At 51.5% G+C, this 15671-nt stretch overlaps 1 protein-coding gene across 2 annotated transcripts in view; it reads right to left on the bottom strand.

The window, feature by feature from the left end:
- The window catches only part of PCDHAC1 (protocadherin alpha subfamily C, 1), a 98930-nt gene that overhangs the window by 29494 nt on the left and 53765 nt on the right, over nt 1-15671 (bottom strand). For both annotated transcript variants that reach the window (XM_012727746.1, XM_012727747.1), the window contains exon 3: nt 13303-13391. In XM_012727746.1, coding sequence (XP_012583200.1) covers nt 13303-13391 — 89 coding nt within the window. The remainder of the gene's footprint in view (nt 1-13302; nt 13392-15671) is intronic.

Raw genomic sequence — 15671 nt, 5'->3', positions numbered from 1 at the left:
ACACCTTCTGTCCACTCAGGGTCCGCTTTTCTCATATTTTTTCTTTTAAGATTTATTTTATTTATTTATACATATAAGAACTGGGGTATAAGCCAGAGGTTGGGGGCAGGTGTGGGAGAGGGTTCACCAGTGACACAGTGGGGAGCAGAACAGATGTAATACGCTGCTGAGGGGAGCAGCAGGCGGGCTAGGAGAGGTCTGCTCTGCCCTGGGGACCAAACTCATGCTCTTCAGTGGCTGCCTATAGCATCACAGTGCTGAGACCTAACCCCTTGCGCCCCTAGGGAGGGCCTCCTGTTATTTTTTGCACATACTATTCCCTATGAGAACAACAGGGAGGCCCTCACAGGAGAGGTGACCCAGGCTCCCTGCTGCACCCCAGGAAGGTGGAGCTGAGCATCAAGAGGTTAAAGGAGACTGGGAGAAGGACTCGGAGGAGGCACGTGTAGACCAGAGATACGTGAAGCAGCAGCCACACCTGCGTCTCAGCCTGGGGCTCGCACCAGGGCCTTGGGGGACTTGGAAGGAGACACTTGGAAGAGACAGAGACGTGGGTGAGACCCGTGGGGAGGCTGACAATGGCAGCCTGTGTCTTGACTTGGGTTTTCATTATGCTGTTTTTCTTCCAGACTCATCTGGCCCTTTCTGCCCCTTTCCTTGGTTCCCCACCAGAAGGTGCTTGGACTTGTTAACTGTGATCCTTCTTTCTTGCTGTTGCACACTAGCTGCAAGTAAAGCTCTTTTCTGTTGAAGGTTTTATGCACAAAGAGTATGTTTGTCTTTATGCAGTAGATGGTAGAACCCATATAATGGGGATCCCAGGATGCCCCTCATTCTGTCTCCAGTACCCCCACCATATCATAAACACAGGACTGTGTGCATCGTCTAGAATAGAGACTGGCCTTATGTAGGTCATCCACAAATGTTTACACAGAAGCTTCCAGCCACATTCCACCCTGAAGCCAAGTATCCTGCACAGGTACTTCAGCACTTCGGTTTCTTGTGCATGTGTGGAGGGGGTGGGGGAGATTGGGAGGAGGGGATGCGGATGAATGATGGTTCTAAAAGCAGGTGCCTAGCTCTGCTAATGATGGAGCCCCAGGGCCCAGCCTGCGAAGTGGCTTTCCAAGTGCTCTCCAAGTTGCCCCACTTAGAAAGCTAGTATCCTGGAGGCGGGGTGGTAACCCCCAGCGAGAACAGACCAAAGAAGCCAATTTACAGCTCTAAATCCCTAGATTTAGGAAGAGCTACTGAAGCGCTCATCCTCTCTAAAGAATCCCCAGACAAATATTTAGAGATGATTTCTATTAGGTCCAATACAGGAACGTGTGTGGCATGCCCGCTGGCTGCTGACAGGGACCAGGCGAGGGACACCTGATGGCACAAGGACCCCAAGCGGCTGCTGGTGCCCAGGAAAGACCTGCGTGGGTCTCATGGTCGGAGGCCGGGTGGGGGCGGGGGGGGGCTTATTTCTAACCTGCCCTGCTAGGGTGGCCAAGGTTTTACATGTCCAGCTTGTTAGGTCTCGAGGAGGCCACTGGTGTGAGCACAGGTGTCCACAAGCTCCCTGCCTCTCCCCCACCCCCACCCCACTTAGGCTCTGCACGTTCTTCAGGAAATTCTGGTTACAAACATTAATGTGCGTTCACCTGACCCGATGCCAGACCCACACAAGACAGGCGGCACCCGCCCCAGCTCCCGGCCCCACCCTGAGAGTGGCGGCTCTTCTCCTACAGGGTCCTGTAGCCTGGGGTGGCCCCCAGTGCCGTGCACCCCTAGTTGCTCACCTACTCTTGGGAAAACACTGAGGCCTGGGCCAGAACTATGCCTGTTGGCCTTATTAGGAGAACACGAGCACAGTGGCTCTGCAGTCCTTTGCCCCCCTCTGCTCACGCTGGACCACTCACGCCAGACTCCAGCCTCTGAGGGAATGTGCTGGGCCGGAGCGCTCACCACAGTTCCGGCTCCTTCCATTTCAGAGAAGGAAGAGGCGACCACAGCCCCATCTTAGACCTGGCCGGCCAGTGACGCCAGCTGTCCATCTGCTGCTCCCAAATCTTCCTCTGCTCATCAAACCAGGAGTGTCCCCTTCCCCTAGGCTGAGGTCTTGGGATTCCCGCAGCAAAGAGGCTGGAGGCCCTGTCCTGTTCTCCAGACCAACTCTTGAGTTCCTGGACCCAGTGTGTAATGGGAAGTGGGTGGGCCTCAAGCAATTCTTGGGACACCAGGTGGGGGTCCTAAAGTTCCTCTGTATTTGACACTGTCTGCCACAAGATTCACACCCCAGGGTTTGCGGGTTAGAGTTCAGCTGCATGAGCTGCCAACCCCCTTCAGAGGCAGACCCAGCCTGTTACCTGAGCTTCTGATATGGGGCTACAGGATGGAGGTTCCAATGACCACCCTGCCCCCCAACTTTGGACTTCAGACACCAATCACAAGTCCAAGCTGTTACCTGTGCTTCTCACCAGCCTGCTGTAAACCAGAGGTCCCTGTGACCATCTCTTCCGGTTCAATGAATTTGCTAGAGTGACTCACAGAACCCAGAGACACATTTCACTCACTAGATCAGTTTATCCAGCCCTCTCCAAAAGGATGTAACCCAGAAACAGGCAGAGGAAGGAGACACCTGGGCGCAGGGGCCCCAGAAAGGCAGGCAGGCCTTTCTCCCCACCCGCTGTGTTCACTGACTTCTCCAAGCCCTGCCCTGTGGGTTTCCAGGGAGGCTTCGCTGTGGAGGACTGAGGGACTGGGGCAGCTCCTCCAGGCCTCTCTCCCCATTGTAACCTGTTGCCAAAAGGAGCCCACACAAGCGGGCTTAGAGAAGGGAGGTTTATTGGGGCCAGTTGCCGATGGGACTCCAAGGAGGAAGGGCTGCACCGCCAGAGTGCAGGGGGAAATGTATACCCAGGAGCTGTAGGGGGAGGGAGGCTCCCAGCTCAGAACAGCCAAAGCTGGAATGCACCAACCACAAAGTCAAGGCCCAGGCAGCCCCCAGTCTGCACAGCCAGGAAGGCAGGACTCTGTTGTCATGACACCTGCCTCTTCCGGGATATTACCAGCAGGCCGCAGGGTCGGGGGCCCTTCTGGCCTCCAGCGCTGCTGCTTCTGCCGCCCCTGGACTGGCCTAATACCCTTGAGACTGTGGGAGGAGACTGAGAGCTTCACCCGGCTCACTGGGTTGGCTCACTGGCACCCAGCCCTGGCTTAGGAGCTTCTCAAAAGTCATTTCATTAACATGACAAAAGACACCTTGATAGCTCTTCTCCTTAGGACATTCCAAAGGTTTTAGGAACCGTAAGCCAGGAACCCTAGAGAAAGACCAAATACCTGAGAGACATACTGTTACAGTGCAGGGAGACAGGCAGCACTGAACCCCCAAACCTGCTGCTCTAAATAGGTGCTGCCATCTGCCTGTCAAGACAAAACATGTAAGATCTTTAATGGAAAGGCACTTTAACACAATGAATGTGCAACACAGAAAAGACAAAGAATATAGTTTCTAAATCAAACATCCGAAGTTACCAAAGTCCACCCAAAAGGCATTTGCCCAAAGCACAGTCCAAAAGCCTGCCACAAGCCTAAAGCACCTTCTGGCCAGGACCCATAGAAAAGGGTCAAAAATGGCAAGACAAGTCTAGGAGATAAAGAGCAAAATCAAAATACAAACTGCCATAGTGGGGCTTTCCCTGGTGGTACCAGGGGTTAAAGGACCACACTACAAAGCTCTCCGAAGCCACCACAGCACGAGTTCCATCCCCACAGGGAGCAAGCCCACATGGCGCAGCAGACCTCTCCTGACCTCCCGCTGCTCCCCTCAGCAGTGTGTTTCAGTAGATCTGCCTTTTCTGCTCCCCACTCTGTCTCTGGTAAATCCTGTACCTCTGGCCTGTACCCCAGTTCTGTAAGCATAAATAAATCAATCTTTAAAAAAAAAACAAAACTGCCATAGTGAAAATCCCCACAGGTCTCTCGCCCACATCTGTCTCAGCCAGTCCAGGACCAAGAAGTAAGCACAGCTTCTTCATATGTCTCTGCTCCACTCCTCAGGCCCCTCAGCTCTCCTACTGGCTCCATCCTGCTTCCAGCCTCTTCAGTCTCCTCTCCAGATTCCTCTGTTCATGCTCAGTTCCACCCTCCTTCTGGGTGGGGCAGGGAACTTGGAACCCCCCTTTTCCTGGGTCCACCCTGTTCCAATCATTTTGCTCATCTGGATGACTAGTCATAAACTGCACCATGTTTGCCAATAATAAGCCTGAACCTGACCTGGATCCCTCAGGTGGCTTCTTGTGTGTAATAACAGTAAGGATGTGGAGGGAAAGGGGGTCGTTAGTGAGGCCACACCACCATTCTGACGATTCAGTGTAGCCCACTCTGACAACTCCCTTCATGTTTCCTAACATGCCCCTTGGTTTACCTTCCCCCTCTACAGAAATGTACACGACGCACACCCCTCACCTGAACATGAAAAACCCTGTGGTAGAGAAATAAGGTGGTAGCCAAGTAGCAAAAGTGATGCGCTCTGTTTCTTGGCATCTACAAAACATGACATGAGATTTCATGGTGATGACTGGGCCAAGGACTGGGGAAGGAGTGGTTATCCTGATTGTCCATGTAAGCACAGGGGTCCTTCTCGGGGAGAGGGGGCAAGAGAGCCAGAGGCTTTAGAGATTCTGCTGCAGGCTTTGAAGACGGGAAGGAGCCTGGAGCCCAGAAAGGCAGCTCATAAAGCAAGGAAGCAGACTCCCGAAGACCTACAGAGGAAGGCAGCGCTGCAGACTCCGGAGTTAGCCCACTGAAACCCACTCTGCACTGGGTTCCCAGGAATATCAGATAATAGGTGCTGGCCTACACCATCGGGACAGTGGTTATTATGACGGCCACCCCTACTGGGAGCACGGGTGCTGTTACAAATAACTGAACAGGTAGAAGGGGCTTGGGAATTGGGCGGTGAGCAAGGTGTGGAAGATGTCTGTAAGAAAGTTAAATGAGAGAAAGTGCCTTGGTCACCTTTACCTGTTTTAGAAACGTAGGTTACCTGTTAGAAAGACGACATTAGTGACTCTGATGAAGAAGCCTCAGCAAGAAGTGAGGGACCTGGCATGGAAAACATGCGTGGCCAGGGAACGCCTAAACGTCATGAGCAGGTAGATGGTAGAAATGTGGACATCAATAGGCAGCCAGTGAAGACTCAGGGGAAATGAGGAAGGTGTGAATGAAAACAGAGGGAAAATAAGTCTGTTATATTGTGACAAGATCGCACTTTGGGCTTTTGGCCCTCCAAAGTGTAAGATAATAAATTTGTGTTGTTTGTAGGCTACACAGGTTGTGGTAACTCACGACACCAGTCGCCACAGAGACGAATACAGGCACCTCCAGTCAGCCTGGAGCACAGTGACCAGGCCACTCCCGGCCCCCACCTACCTGGCAAAGTACAGCAGGTGCACAGGGCTGAGCTGATGTGGGCTCTGAAACTGCCCTGGCCACTGTCAACCGCTCATGAATTACGCCAACATTTATTAAGCACCACTGTGTACTACACACCATACTTGATGCTGAGACTATCAGAGCGCAAAAGCCTTAGCTGTCTGGATGTGAGGAAGCCCCTTCACCCTTCTGAGCCTCAATTTCCTTCTCTGCACACAGGAAGAGGAACGTCCTTCCCTCTCGTTTCAGCATGTGACGCGTGTAGAAGCTCTCCACAGCACAGCTCTCAGATCGCAGCTGTTATTATGTAAGTCTTCCTTCTCTTGTTCAAAAAGGCTGCTCCTGCTAACTTGGAGGACAACAGCACTGGCTTTAAAGACTTTGCAAACTTCAACCCAAAGGCCCCCACGTCACCCACACTTCCTGGCTGACAGGCTACTGGACTCCAAGACTTCCCATAAATGCACAGCCAGGCCGAGGGCTGCCGGTGTGGAGGGGCAGGGGGAAACGTGCCGAGGAGTGGTGGCTAGCCCTGCTCTGATCCCCTCTAAACTCCCTGACTCACAGCTCGGGGCACATCCAGCAGTCAGTCACTCACACTGGCTGAGGTTCTTTCTGGCTTTGCTTAGTTCAGGGACCCCAAGGTGATATGAGCACAGATGTGACTTGGGTAAGCAATGTTTATGATCTAGGGTCAAAAAAGATGGGAGAGAAGACTTGGGGTGTCACCTTACTGCTCACAATGCTCATGAGCAGCAGCTCAGGACACAGGTGCGGGCCGTGGAATCAGCCGAAGCTGGCTTCCGGGCCATCCGCGACATTGGTTCGGACTTTATAAAGACATTATCTAACTTTTAAGTTTCTCTGGTAGTTTACATTAAATGGTAGATAGATATAACCTGGAGGCCCTGTTTGGGACTCAGTAGTCGAGGGACACTGGGTTTCTAAAAGCTACTGTCCCCCACTAACCCCTTGAGAGACTTTGAGTCCTTCTACCTAGCTCTCAACTTCCGGTTTTACTACCACCACAAACACCCCTGTTTCCTTTACTTCCTTGGGTGGTGTCACCCTTGGGACTGGGACCTTCTGCTCCCACCCTTCGCCCAGCCCACTCCCTCCAGGACAGGCTGCTCCAGGCAGGGCTGCTGAGCTGACCGCATCAGCGTCCATCTTGCCCTCCATCCTGTTCTAATAGTTCATAAGAAGTGCCAGACAGCAGCGGACACTGCTCCAGGCCTCCTGGCACTCAGCTCTACAACCCTCCCGGAGAGGGCCCCAAGGCTTGACCTGATCTTGTTGCTCCAGCTTCGCCAGTGACCTTCTTGACTGCAAGGTGCGGCCTTTGCAAAACTGAACTCTTGGAGTTCTTTTGGAATCGGGGCTGAGCCTGTCTGAGAATGTTTGCCATTGAGCCTGTCTGAGAATGTTTGCCACTGAGCCTGTCTGAGAATGTTTGCCCTGCTGAGGCTGGGCGCAAGCCTTCACCTAGTTCCCAGGGCCAGAGGGGAGAGGGCAGCGCCTGCTTAGCAGAACGACAAGGGGCTCCAAGCCTTAGCAGAGGCCTTTCCCAAAGGATGCGCGCAGACGTCTGCTCAACCCCCCCCCCCCAACCCCCAGGCTCTCAGTCACACAGGGAGCGGGTCACGGCTGAGCCAAGTCCAGTAGCAGAGCTGCTGACTCCCTTCCCTTGGTCCTCAGTGACGGCAGTGTTTCCTGAGTGGAAACCTGAACCCCCTTTCCATGAGGGGCTTAAAGACGCAGCCACGCCAGATGACACGTGGAGAAAGCCTCCTGTCCCAGGCAGCCAGGACAAAGGAATAAAGCCGATCGTCCCCTAAGACATAATCAGAAGTGGAGTCTCGTGGTCCAGTGCTCAGCACCCAGACTGTTGCTCAGCCGCACACCAAGGGGTCTGTGGGGACAGGAGAGGCGCTCTTGAGCCCCAAGTCTCTGTTTCCTGACCCTGCAGGAGACCGCAGCCAGGCCCTGCCGCCCTGCTCTCCTTACCACACGAGACGACCGCTGTGCTGGCCGGGCTGATGCGAGAGTGTGAGCAGGTGGGGTTTTCAGGTTCTCTGTTTGGGGCCATATTGGGGAAGAAATTCTTCTGCTACGAATCAGGCCCCAGCCCTGACTGTGTTCTTCCCAAGTCCACCAGCCCTGGGCTGATTAAAAACTTTCATGACTGTTAAAAATAGAAGATGCAGGCCCTCCCTGGTGGCGCAGCGGGTTAAAGCACTGCACTAAGAAGCTTAAGCCACTTCCGCATGAGTTCGATTCCCGCCTGCCCCGGAGGTGACCACATGGCATGGCAGACCTCTCCTGACCCGCCCGCTGCTCCCCTCTGCAGTGTACTTCGTTGATCTGACTGTTCTGCTCCTCACTCTGTCTCTGGTGAATCCTCTCACCGCCCCTGCACCTCTGGCCTGTATCCCAGTTCTGTAAGCACAAATAAATAAATCTTTAAAAAAAAAAAAATAGAAGATGCAGAGCATTCTGCCAAGGAGGAAAGCAAAGAGCCACTAATGGCTGGAGCCATCAGCGCTTCATGGAGTCTCCGCAGTGGAATACCGTTCCTCGATCCAGGTCAGTCCAGAATGTACCCCATAGAGAAGCCCAACAGACATGATGAGTTACACATGCCCAGAAAGTACCAGCACATCAGGCGAGGACGCTTATCCCCAACCAGATGGCTAAGCCCACCTGGGCTGAGATGGTAGGGGGGAACACAGGTTGCTGGCCCCTCACAGACACCCCCAATTTCACCGTTCAGCCTGGGAAGGCTATGCCACCCTCCAGGGCTGCCATCGCCATGGTGACAGCAGCAGTGCAGGGCAAGCAGGTCAGTGGAGCAGCAAGCTTTCTACATTCTCCGCAAGGCCCGAGGCCACACTCACTGACACAGTGGAAAAATTCACCAGCCACTGCTCCTAAGTGCAGCTCAAGCACTCAAGGCCTGGGCCCTCTCTGGGAAGAACAGAGATCTGACCCTCCACAGGGATTTGATTTTGTCAGAGGCAAGAAATCCCAACACAGATATGACCGTGAATCCCTCTGTAAAACCAGGCCATGCGAACGGAGTCTGTTTTCAGGAGTGAGGAGGCGTGGTGACCCAGGGCAGAAGCAAGCCCCAGGGACACAGAAAGACAGCACTTCACACAGCCTCCCTGTGGTAGAGGCTCCCACAGAGACTACGCAGAACAGCTCAGACCTACATTCTGAAGCTGAAGAATAAATTCATACCTTGAAAAAAAAAATCATAGCTGTTCCCCTTTACTAAACACTGTTCTCACACCCCGTGAGGTGTGGAATATCTCCATTAATTCTTGCTACAGCTCTGGAAGGAAGAAGCTACTATTACCTCCAGTTTATAGAGAAAGAAATGGGTAGTGTGAAAAGGTAAGCTACGTCCCTAGGACGTGGAACTACAGCATGGAAGAGCCTGAATTCGGGGGAGGGGTGATCTGCCCCCTCCTGAGGTTGCAGGCCATCAAGGCCGCTGAGCAGTGAGGCCACCTGCTTCTTGCAAGACCAGAGATGAGATGTGAAGCTACGGCCTGCCCAACACGGTTTTTGAGCCATTAATGACAATAGATCTCAGGAATGTTCACTGTCCACTCTAGACCAGTTGTTAAACTTCAGGGTACAACAGGGACTCTTGGGGGAGTTTGTTAAAACCCCAAGTTGAGAATTTCCAATTTGGCAGGTACTGTTGGCATGCTGCTCTGGGGAGCTGTACTCTGAGAACCACAGCCTGGACTCTACAGGAAGCCTCTCAGCCCGTCTCACAGCTGTGGGTGCCTCACCTAACTGATCTTTCACCTTTAGTCTGGGCTCCTCTGGGGTCCTGCATGACAACTTACAACCTTACTTTTGGCAAGGTTGTGTGTTTTGGAATCCCCAGAGCTCTTTGGAAAAGAGTGAGTAGCTGTCACTCCAAAAATAACTGGTGTCACCTTAGGTAAGTCCTGACGTCCCATGAATGGTCAAAAGAGGAACCTGGAAAAACCAGTACAAGACAGTAGACTGGTACCCTGAAGCCAGGCCAATCCCTTGGAAGGCAGGCAGCCTGTAGTACCTCTTGGGGTTCCCTCTAGGAAATGGTTACAGGGGGGCACTCATTAAAACCTCTCCAGTGCATTTGCACAGAAAACTTCAGCGTCACCACACGAGGGATTGGTTCTTCGTGCCTGCACACACACCCCAACCAGCAGCTGTGGCTGTGCCACACTCCCTGGTCAGCTCATTTTCTTTCAATGCCCAGTCTTACCTGAAGCTGCTAAGGCCCCCTGCTTTGGATTTGCTCTCACGGGGAAGCTGGACAGAGCTGGACAAAGAGCCCAGTGATCAGTATGAATCGACAGTGACTGACTTATTTGTGGTGGAAGTGTCCGCTGTATCGTCCCCATCAATCCCTTCAGAACATGGCTTCTTATCCTATGCTTTGGTGAAAATGAATGAACAGCGTGGTGGAAAAGCCAAAGGATTTCTCCACGGAGGAAAAACATGCACGCAAGGAACATGTGGGAGAGAGGCTCAGTCGGCCCCTACCTGCCACCTCTCAGGCAGTGTTGGTCTGAGGAGCCAGTGGTGGGAGGGACTCAGGTGTGAAGAGATAGGAGGGGCCTTCTGGAAGCACCTGAACCTTCATCAGGGAGTCCTCAGGGCGAAAGCATCAGTGAAGGCAGACTCTGTTGGGACTGGGTTGTTTGGGGATACATTTTCCTTTTCTTTACGGAGAATGAATAAATCTTCTCCATCCCATCCCCTCAGGAGGACAGCTGACCTGACCGGACCATGAGCTTGCCAGGCTCATCTGCACAACTTCAAAGTGTCTCAACCCAGGCCTAGAATAGGGAGCCACTGAATTCTGAGCTCCAGATCATCAGTTGAAGATGTGTTAAGATCACACCCAAGTGTCCCACAAACAAAGAGTAAAACTAGACTTATTAATCCCGTATGTCAAGCCGAAGTTCAGCTCTTTCTTCCTTAGTTTTCATGGCAACTTAGCCATCTAGGCCTTATCATCACTATACCCAATTCAGAGTTAGCCATTCAGAAAACACGAATTTAGGGTCCTTCCTGATGGCTCAAGCGCTTAAGTCTCAGCACTATGAAGCTATTTGCAGCCACTGCAGCGTGAGTTCAATCCTCAGCCAGGGAGCTGGCCCACACGGAGTGGCAGAACCCTCCTGTCCTACCCACTGCTCCCCTCATCAGTGTGTTTCAGGGGATGCACCTGTTCTGCTCCCCACTCTTTCTCTGGTGAATCCTCTCATCACCCCCCCCAAACCTCTGGCCTGTACCCCAGTTCTTGTATGCATAAATAATCTTTTTTAAAAAGAAAGAAAGAGGGCCCTCCCTGGTGGCGCAGCGGAATAAAGCACAGCACTAAGGAGCTAAAGCCACTTCAGCATGAGTTCGGTCCCTGCCTGCCTCAGAGGTGACCTATATGGTGTGGCAGACCTCTCCTAACCCGCCTGCTGCTCCCCTCAGCAGTGTGCTTCAACGATCTGTCTGTTCTGCTCCCCACTCTGTCTCTAGTGAATCCTCTCACTGCCCCTGTACCTCTGGCCTATACCCCAGTTCTGTATGCATAAATAAATCTTTAAAAAGAAAAAAGAAAGAAAGAAGGAAAACATGCATTTAAACAATTTGCTTGTGCTAACCAGGCAAGGAAGTTTGGGATTAGAAACCAACTGACTCCATGCAGTCATCATCTTAATCTTTATACCCTATTCCCTCTACAAAGTACAGAACATACTCTGAGGCCTAAACCCCAAGACTGCCAAAGGGACAAAGCAGGGGCAGAGGGGATCTCTTTAACTTCCTACCATTGGCGTGGTAAAAGTACGGCAAGGTCAACCCCGGGACCACCTGGCTCACCCCAAAGGACTAGGGGTCATGACCAGCAGCCAGACACAGCCCTGGGCGGGAACGATACCCCCCTGGGAGAGGCTGAGGGGGACTCCTTCCCCATCCACGTCAAGAAGATGGCCTCTGACTGATGACCTGAATCCGAAGGAGACAGCTGGGCTGGAGACAGGCGACATAATCGCAGACAGTTCTGCCTAACATCTGCCTAGGGACATGCACCACCAGCATCAGTGAAAGAAAGAATTACTCAGAGTTCATTCTTGACTCAGCACATGGAGCTACAGGCCTCTAGGAGAACAAGAACACCCTTGAAAGGAAGTCGGGCTCCAGGGCACAGCTTTGGGAGTGTGGTCACCTTTTCAGACGCCCCACCCGCAGTCCTGGGCAGTCCAGGCCTTTCCTCCTCCATCACTTCTTCACTCCAGCGCTGGCACTGGGGTTGTGGATTTGTCAATGAACTACTGTATAGCCCTCCCGTTGCCATCTGGCAATATTCGCTCTCTAATGAATTGCTTTATGTGGGCCTTTTCCCCTCAACAAATGTGACTTTTACTTGAATTAAGCAACATTCATAAATAGCAAATGCTGGCTGATTAGAATCAATGAAAGCCCTTAGAGTTGCCAGCAAAAACGGGCACATGTTGCTAGGGTAGCCGAAGCATTTGAAAGGCACCTCATTATTTTTGGAAAGAACTTTTACACACACACTGATGTCATCTGTTATCTATGTATGTGTGTATCTGAATTTGGATGTGTTCTTGCAAATTGGCCATGCTATAAATTTAAGTGCTAGATGCACTTGGACTTGAAGCTAGACACACATGCTTTACATTTACCCTGCCACTGATTAACTCCTTGACCTTGGGGATGTTTCTTAACCTCTCTGCCTCCAGTTCCTCATATGTAAAAATAGATAAAATAAATCTCTTGATATACTGTCGTGAGGAATAAATGAGGTAACACATGCAATGTACTTAGCACAGTGTCTGGGTACGTCATGGCCCAGTAATTATTACCTATCATCACGTGATGTAGAGGCCGCGGCAGGCACCACCTGCAGTCACTGTGGAGCTCATCGCCCGCCCTTTCTTTCTGAAAACCGCTCCAGGATGAGCCCCAGAGCCTTATCTTCATCATATGACCCTGCTTTGGCATCTGGGCAAAAATATAAAACTGGGGGCCTCCATGGTGGCCTTGGGATTAAGTGTCAGCACTATCGCTGTGAAGGCCTGAGGTGACTCCCCTGCTGACCCACAGAGGGGTCAGACCTCTCCTGACCACCTGCTGCTCCCCTCAACAGTGTACTTCGGTCCACCCACCTGTTGTGCTCCCCACTCTGTCTCTGGTGAATCCTCTCACCGCCCCCCCAGTCTCCACACCTTTGGCCTGTCCCCAGTTCTTCTATGTAAAAACAAAGAATATGGAATTGAGGGAATTTAAAACAATTATCCAATGTTTATGCACCAGTGAGTTCTCGATCCAGCTTGTTAGTCTCTGTTCCCAAAGTTTAGATTGGGGCTTGGACCTCACTGATCCCCTGAGCCAGGAACCCCAAGGTGTGTGTGTTGGACTAACAGTGAGTCTGAACCACGTGGCTGCTCAGAAAGAACCAGCTCTGACTCAGACTTGAAGTCAAAAAGACCGATAACTGACACTTCCACGAGAAACCTTTGTTTTTTTCTATCAATCTCCATTTTGCTCAGTACTTGAATAGCTGTCTCCATTGTCTTCAACCCAAAGGTCTTTGCCTACAGTGTCATCTCAGCCCACGAGGCTACAGACTGAGCATCTGAAAGGTACCTGGTTAATTGTGATGACAACTTTCCACACACCCATGCATGAGCTTATCAACCCTTGAAGGACATTAAGTAGAAAATCACGTGAGGAAGTCAGTGGCATTCAGAAGAGGAAAGAACAGAGTGTCATTGGTATTACTGGTCTTAGGAAAACAGGCCATTGGATTGCAGTGCAGAACCCAAGCAGGATGGCAGAACACCTTACCTGGTGTCGCACTGGAGACCGTCGGCCACTGCTGATCCGGCCCTCCAGGGCCAGCCCGCAGGATGCCAGCCTCCTCCAGGTGCACGGAGCTGCGGAGACACAGACCCAGGAAGCAGTGAGGCCGGACGTTTTGCAGGATTCCTCCCGCCCCCACACAGCGCCCGGCTCTGGGGCAGCGTGCGGCTCACCCTCCGTGGCGCTGGTGCTGCAGACATTTCTGCTGAGCCGTGACCTGGCGTGAACCGCCAAGCACTGCTGACTTGCTGCCCGCAGCACCACTCAGGCAATAAACATGTTTTATCTCTCTAGCAATTTTGGTTTCATTAATGTCATCTGATGCTCACTAAATCTAACAGCAAGCTCATCCGAGGGCTGATGCCATTTTAACATCTTGCTGCTGACGCGGAGCTGCAGAACTTGGGCTCAAAGGCCCAAGCCTATGTTGCCGGCTCTCTCGTTTCTGGCTTCCAGATAGCAACGAGGAAAACACACTGGAATTATGTGCTGCTCGTGTAGTATCATTCCAGCTTTAATACTCATTAATTCCTAGCTCTAATGTCTATTTCTCTCTGTGTATCTTTTACTCATAGGTGGTGCACCAGGCAATTTCCTGAGGCACGGGGGACCTTCCGCCCACCCACCAAGCCCATCTCAGACCGATAAGACCAGAATGACCCAGGAGACAGAAAACATACAGTGTCCCGGGTGCAGGCATCACGTGCATTTATTTCTACACAGCTGGTACACGTACATACAAGAGCCTCAAGTGTGTGGCGGATGATTGGAGAGAGGAGTAAACGGGGCCCTAAGAGTAAATAAGCAAGAGCGACTTCTCCAAAGCCAGAGGCCCCTTTTAGACATTGGTGCATTTGGCAAATGAAATTATTAAGCTAACACCTCCACTGTCATCTTGAACTACTATGGGAAGGCCGTCTCGCACTGTTGACCCTCAAACAGGAAGGTCCAGTGGAAATTCACTCACTACGCGCTGCCCTGTTGCCTCTCTCCCCATCAACTACACCTCAGAATATTCTTTTTTCCCGCAAATATTAATATCTTTGAGGTATTCCTGCATCCTACCTGCAAGTGATAAAGCTCAGTCTGGATCATTCAGAAGATGACAACACCCTGAAACCCGGTCAGCTCAAAGCAGAATTTTCAAAGGAAGACATCCAAGACGCCCGAGACTGGCAAGGCCGGAACCCAGGCATGCGTGTGAGGAGGATGCGTGTTACCTACATGTGCAATGCTGTGCATGGCAATGTGACCATTTGGATATATATATTTTTTTATTTTATTCATACAGAACTGGGGTACAGGCCAGAGATGCAGAGGGTGAGAGGATTCACCAGAGACAGAGTGGGGAGCAGAACAGGCAGATCAACGAAGTACACTGCTGAGGGGAGCAGCGGGAGGGTCAGGAGAGGTCTGCCACGCCATGTGGTCACCTCCGGGGCAGGCGGGAATCGAACTCATGCGGAAGCGGCTTTAGATTCTCAGTGCTGTGCTTTAACCCACTGCGCCACCAGGGAGGGCCCCTCATTTGGATATATTTTTAATGGGTAAAAGGGTAATATATTGCAGTGTTGTACTTAGCTGTAGTTTTTCAGGTGCTGTGACGCTTGTCCAGTAAAGCACTTGTTCAACTGGAAGGTTTATTCTTGGAATGTACCAGGTTGATTCCTACTGAGTGGCGCTGTGAGCCTGCTCAAATACAGGCAAAAGCCTCTGTTGGTCTCTGACATCCACAGAGACTTCCTTCCCACAGGGAGCATTCTGGCCTCTGCACAAGTATTTCAGCCGAAAATTATGATTCAGGATCCAAGATGTCAGAAAGCCAACTACTAATCTCCATTCTTTCACCGACTGCTTCTCTTTCAGAAAGCACACCCGATATAATTTCTGCTCAATTTATAATGTAATACTTGAGAATATTAATTTATTTTCATCGAATGCATTTTTAATGGGTTAGAACTAATTTTTCATTAACTCAGCATGTACTTTGAAGTGTGCTCATTAGAAAGTAACCTAGGTTTAGTGAAGAGCTACTTCACAGTTGCTCAGATTTTTGTGGGGCTTATGTTTGGATTTTATTCCTTCTTTAAAACTAAATCCTGGCCCTCCCTGGTGGTACAGCGGGTTAAAGCATAGCACTAAGAAGCTAAAACCACTTCCGCATGAGTTCAATTCCCGCCTGCCCCCGGAGGTGACCACATGGCGCGGCAGACCTCTGCTGACCTGCCTGCTGCTCCCCTCAGCAATGTACTTCGTCGATCTGCCTTTTCTGCTCCCCACTCTGTCTCTGGTGAAGCCTCTCACCGCCCCTGAGCCTCTGGCCTGTACCCCAGTTCTATAAGCACAAATAAATA

Source organism: Condylura cristata, unplaced genomic scaffold, assembly GCF_000260355.1.
Source record: "Condylura cristata isolate star-nosed mole 26May11 unplaced genomic scaffold, ConCri1.0 scaffold00021, whole genome shotgun sequence".
NCBI classification, from domain to species: Eukaryota; Metazoa; Chordata; class Mammalia; order Eulipotyphla; family Talpidae; genus Condylura; species Condylura cristata.
Note: the sequence above shows the minus strand (reverse complement) of the source record. Positions and strands in the feature narration are given on the sequence as shown.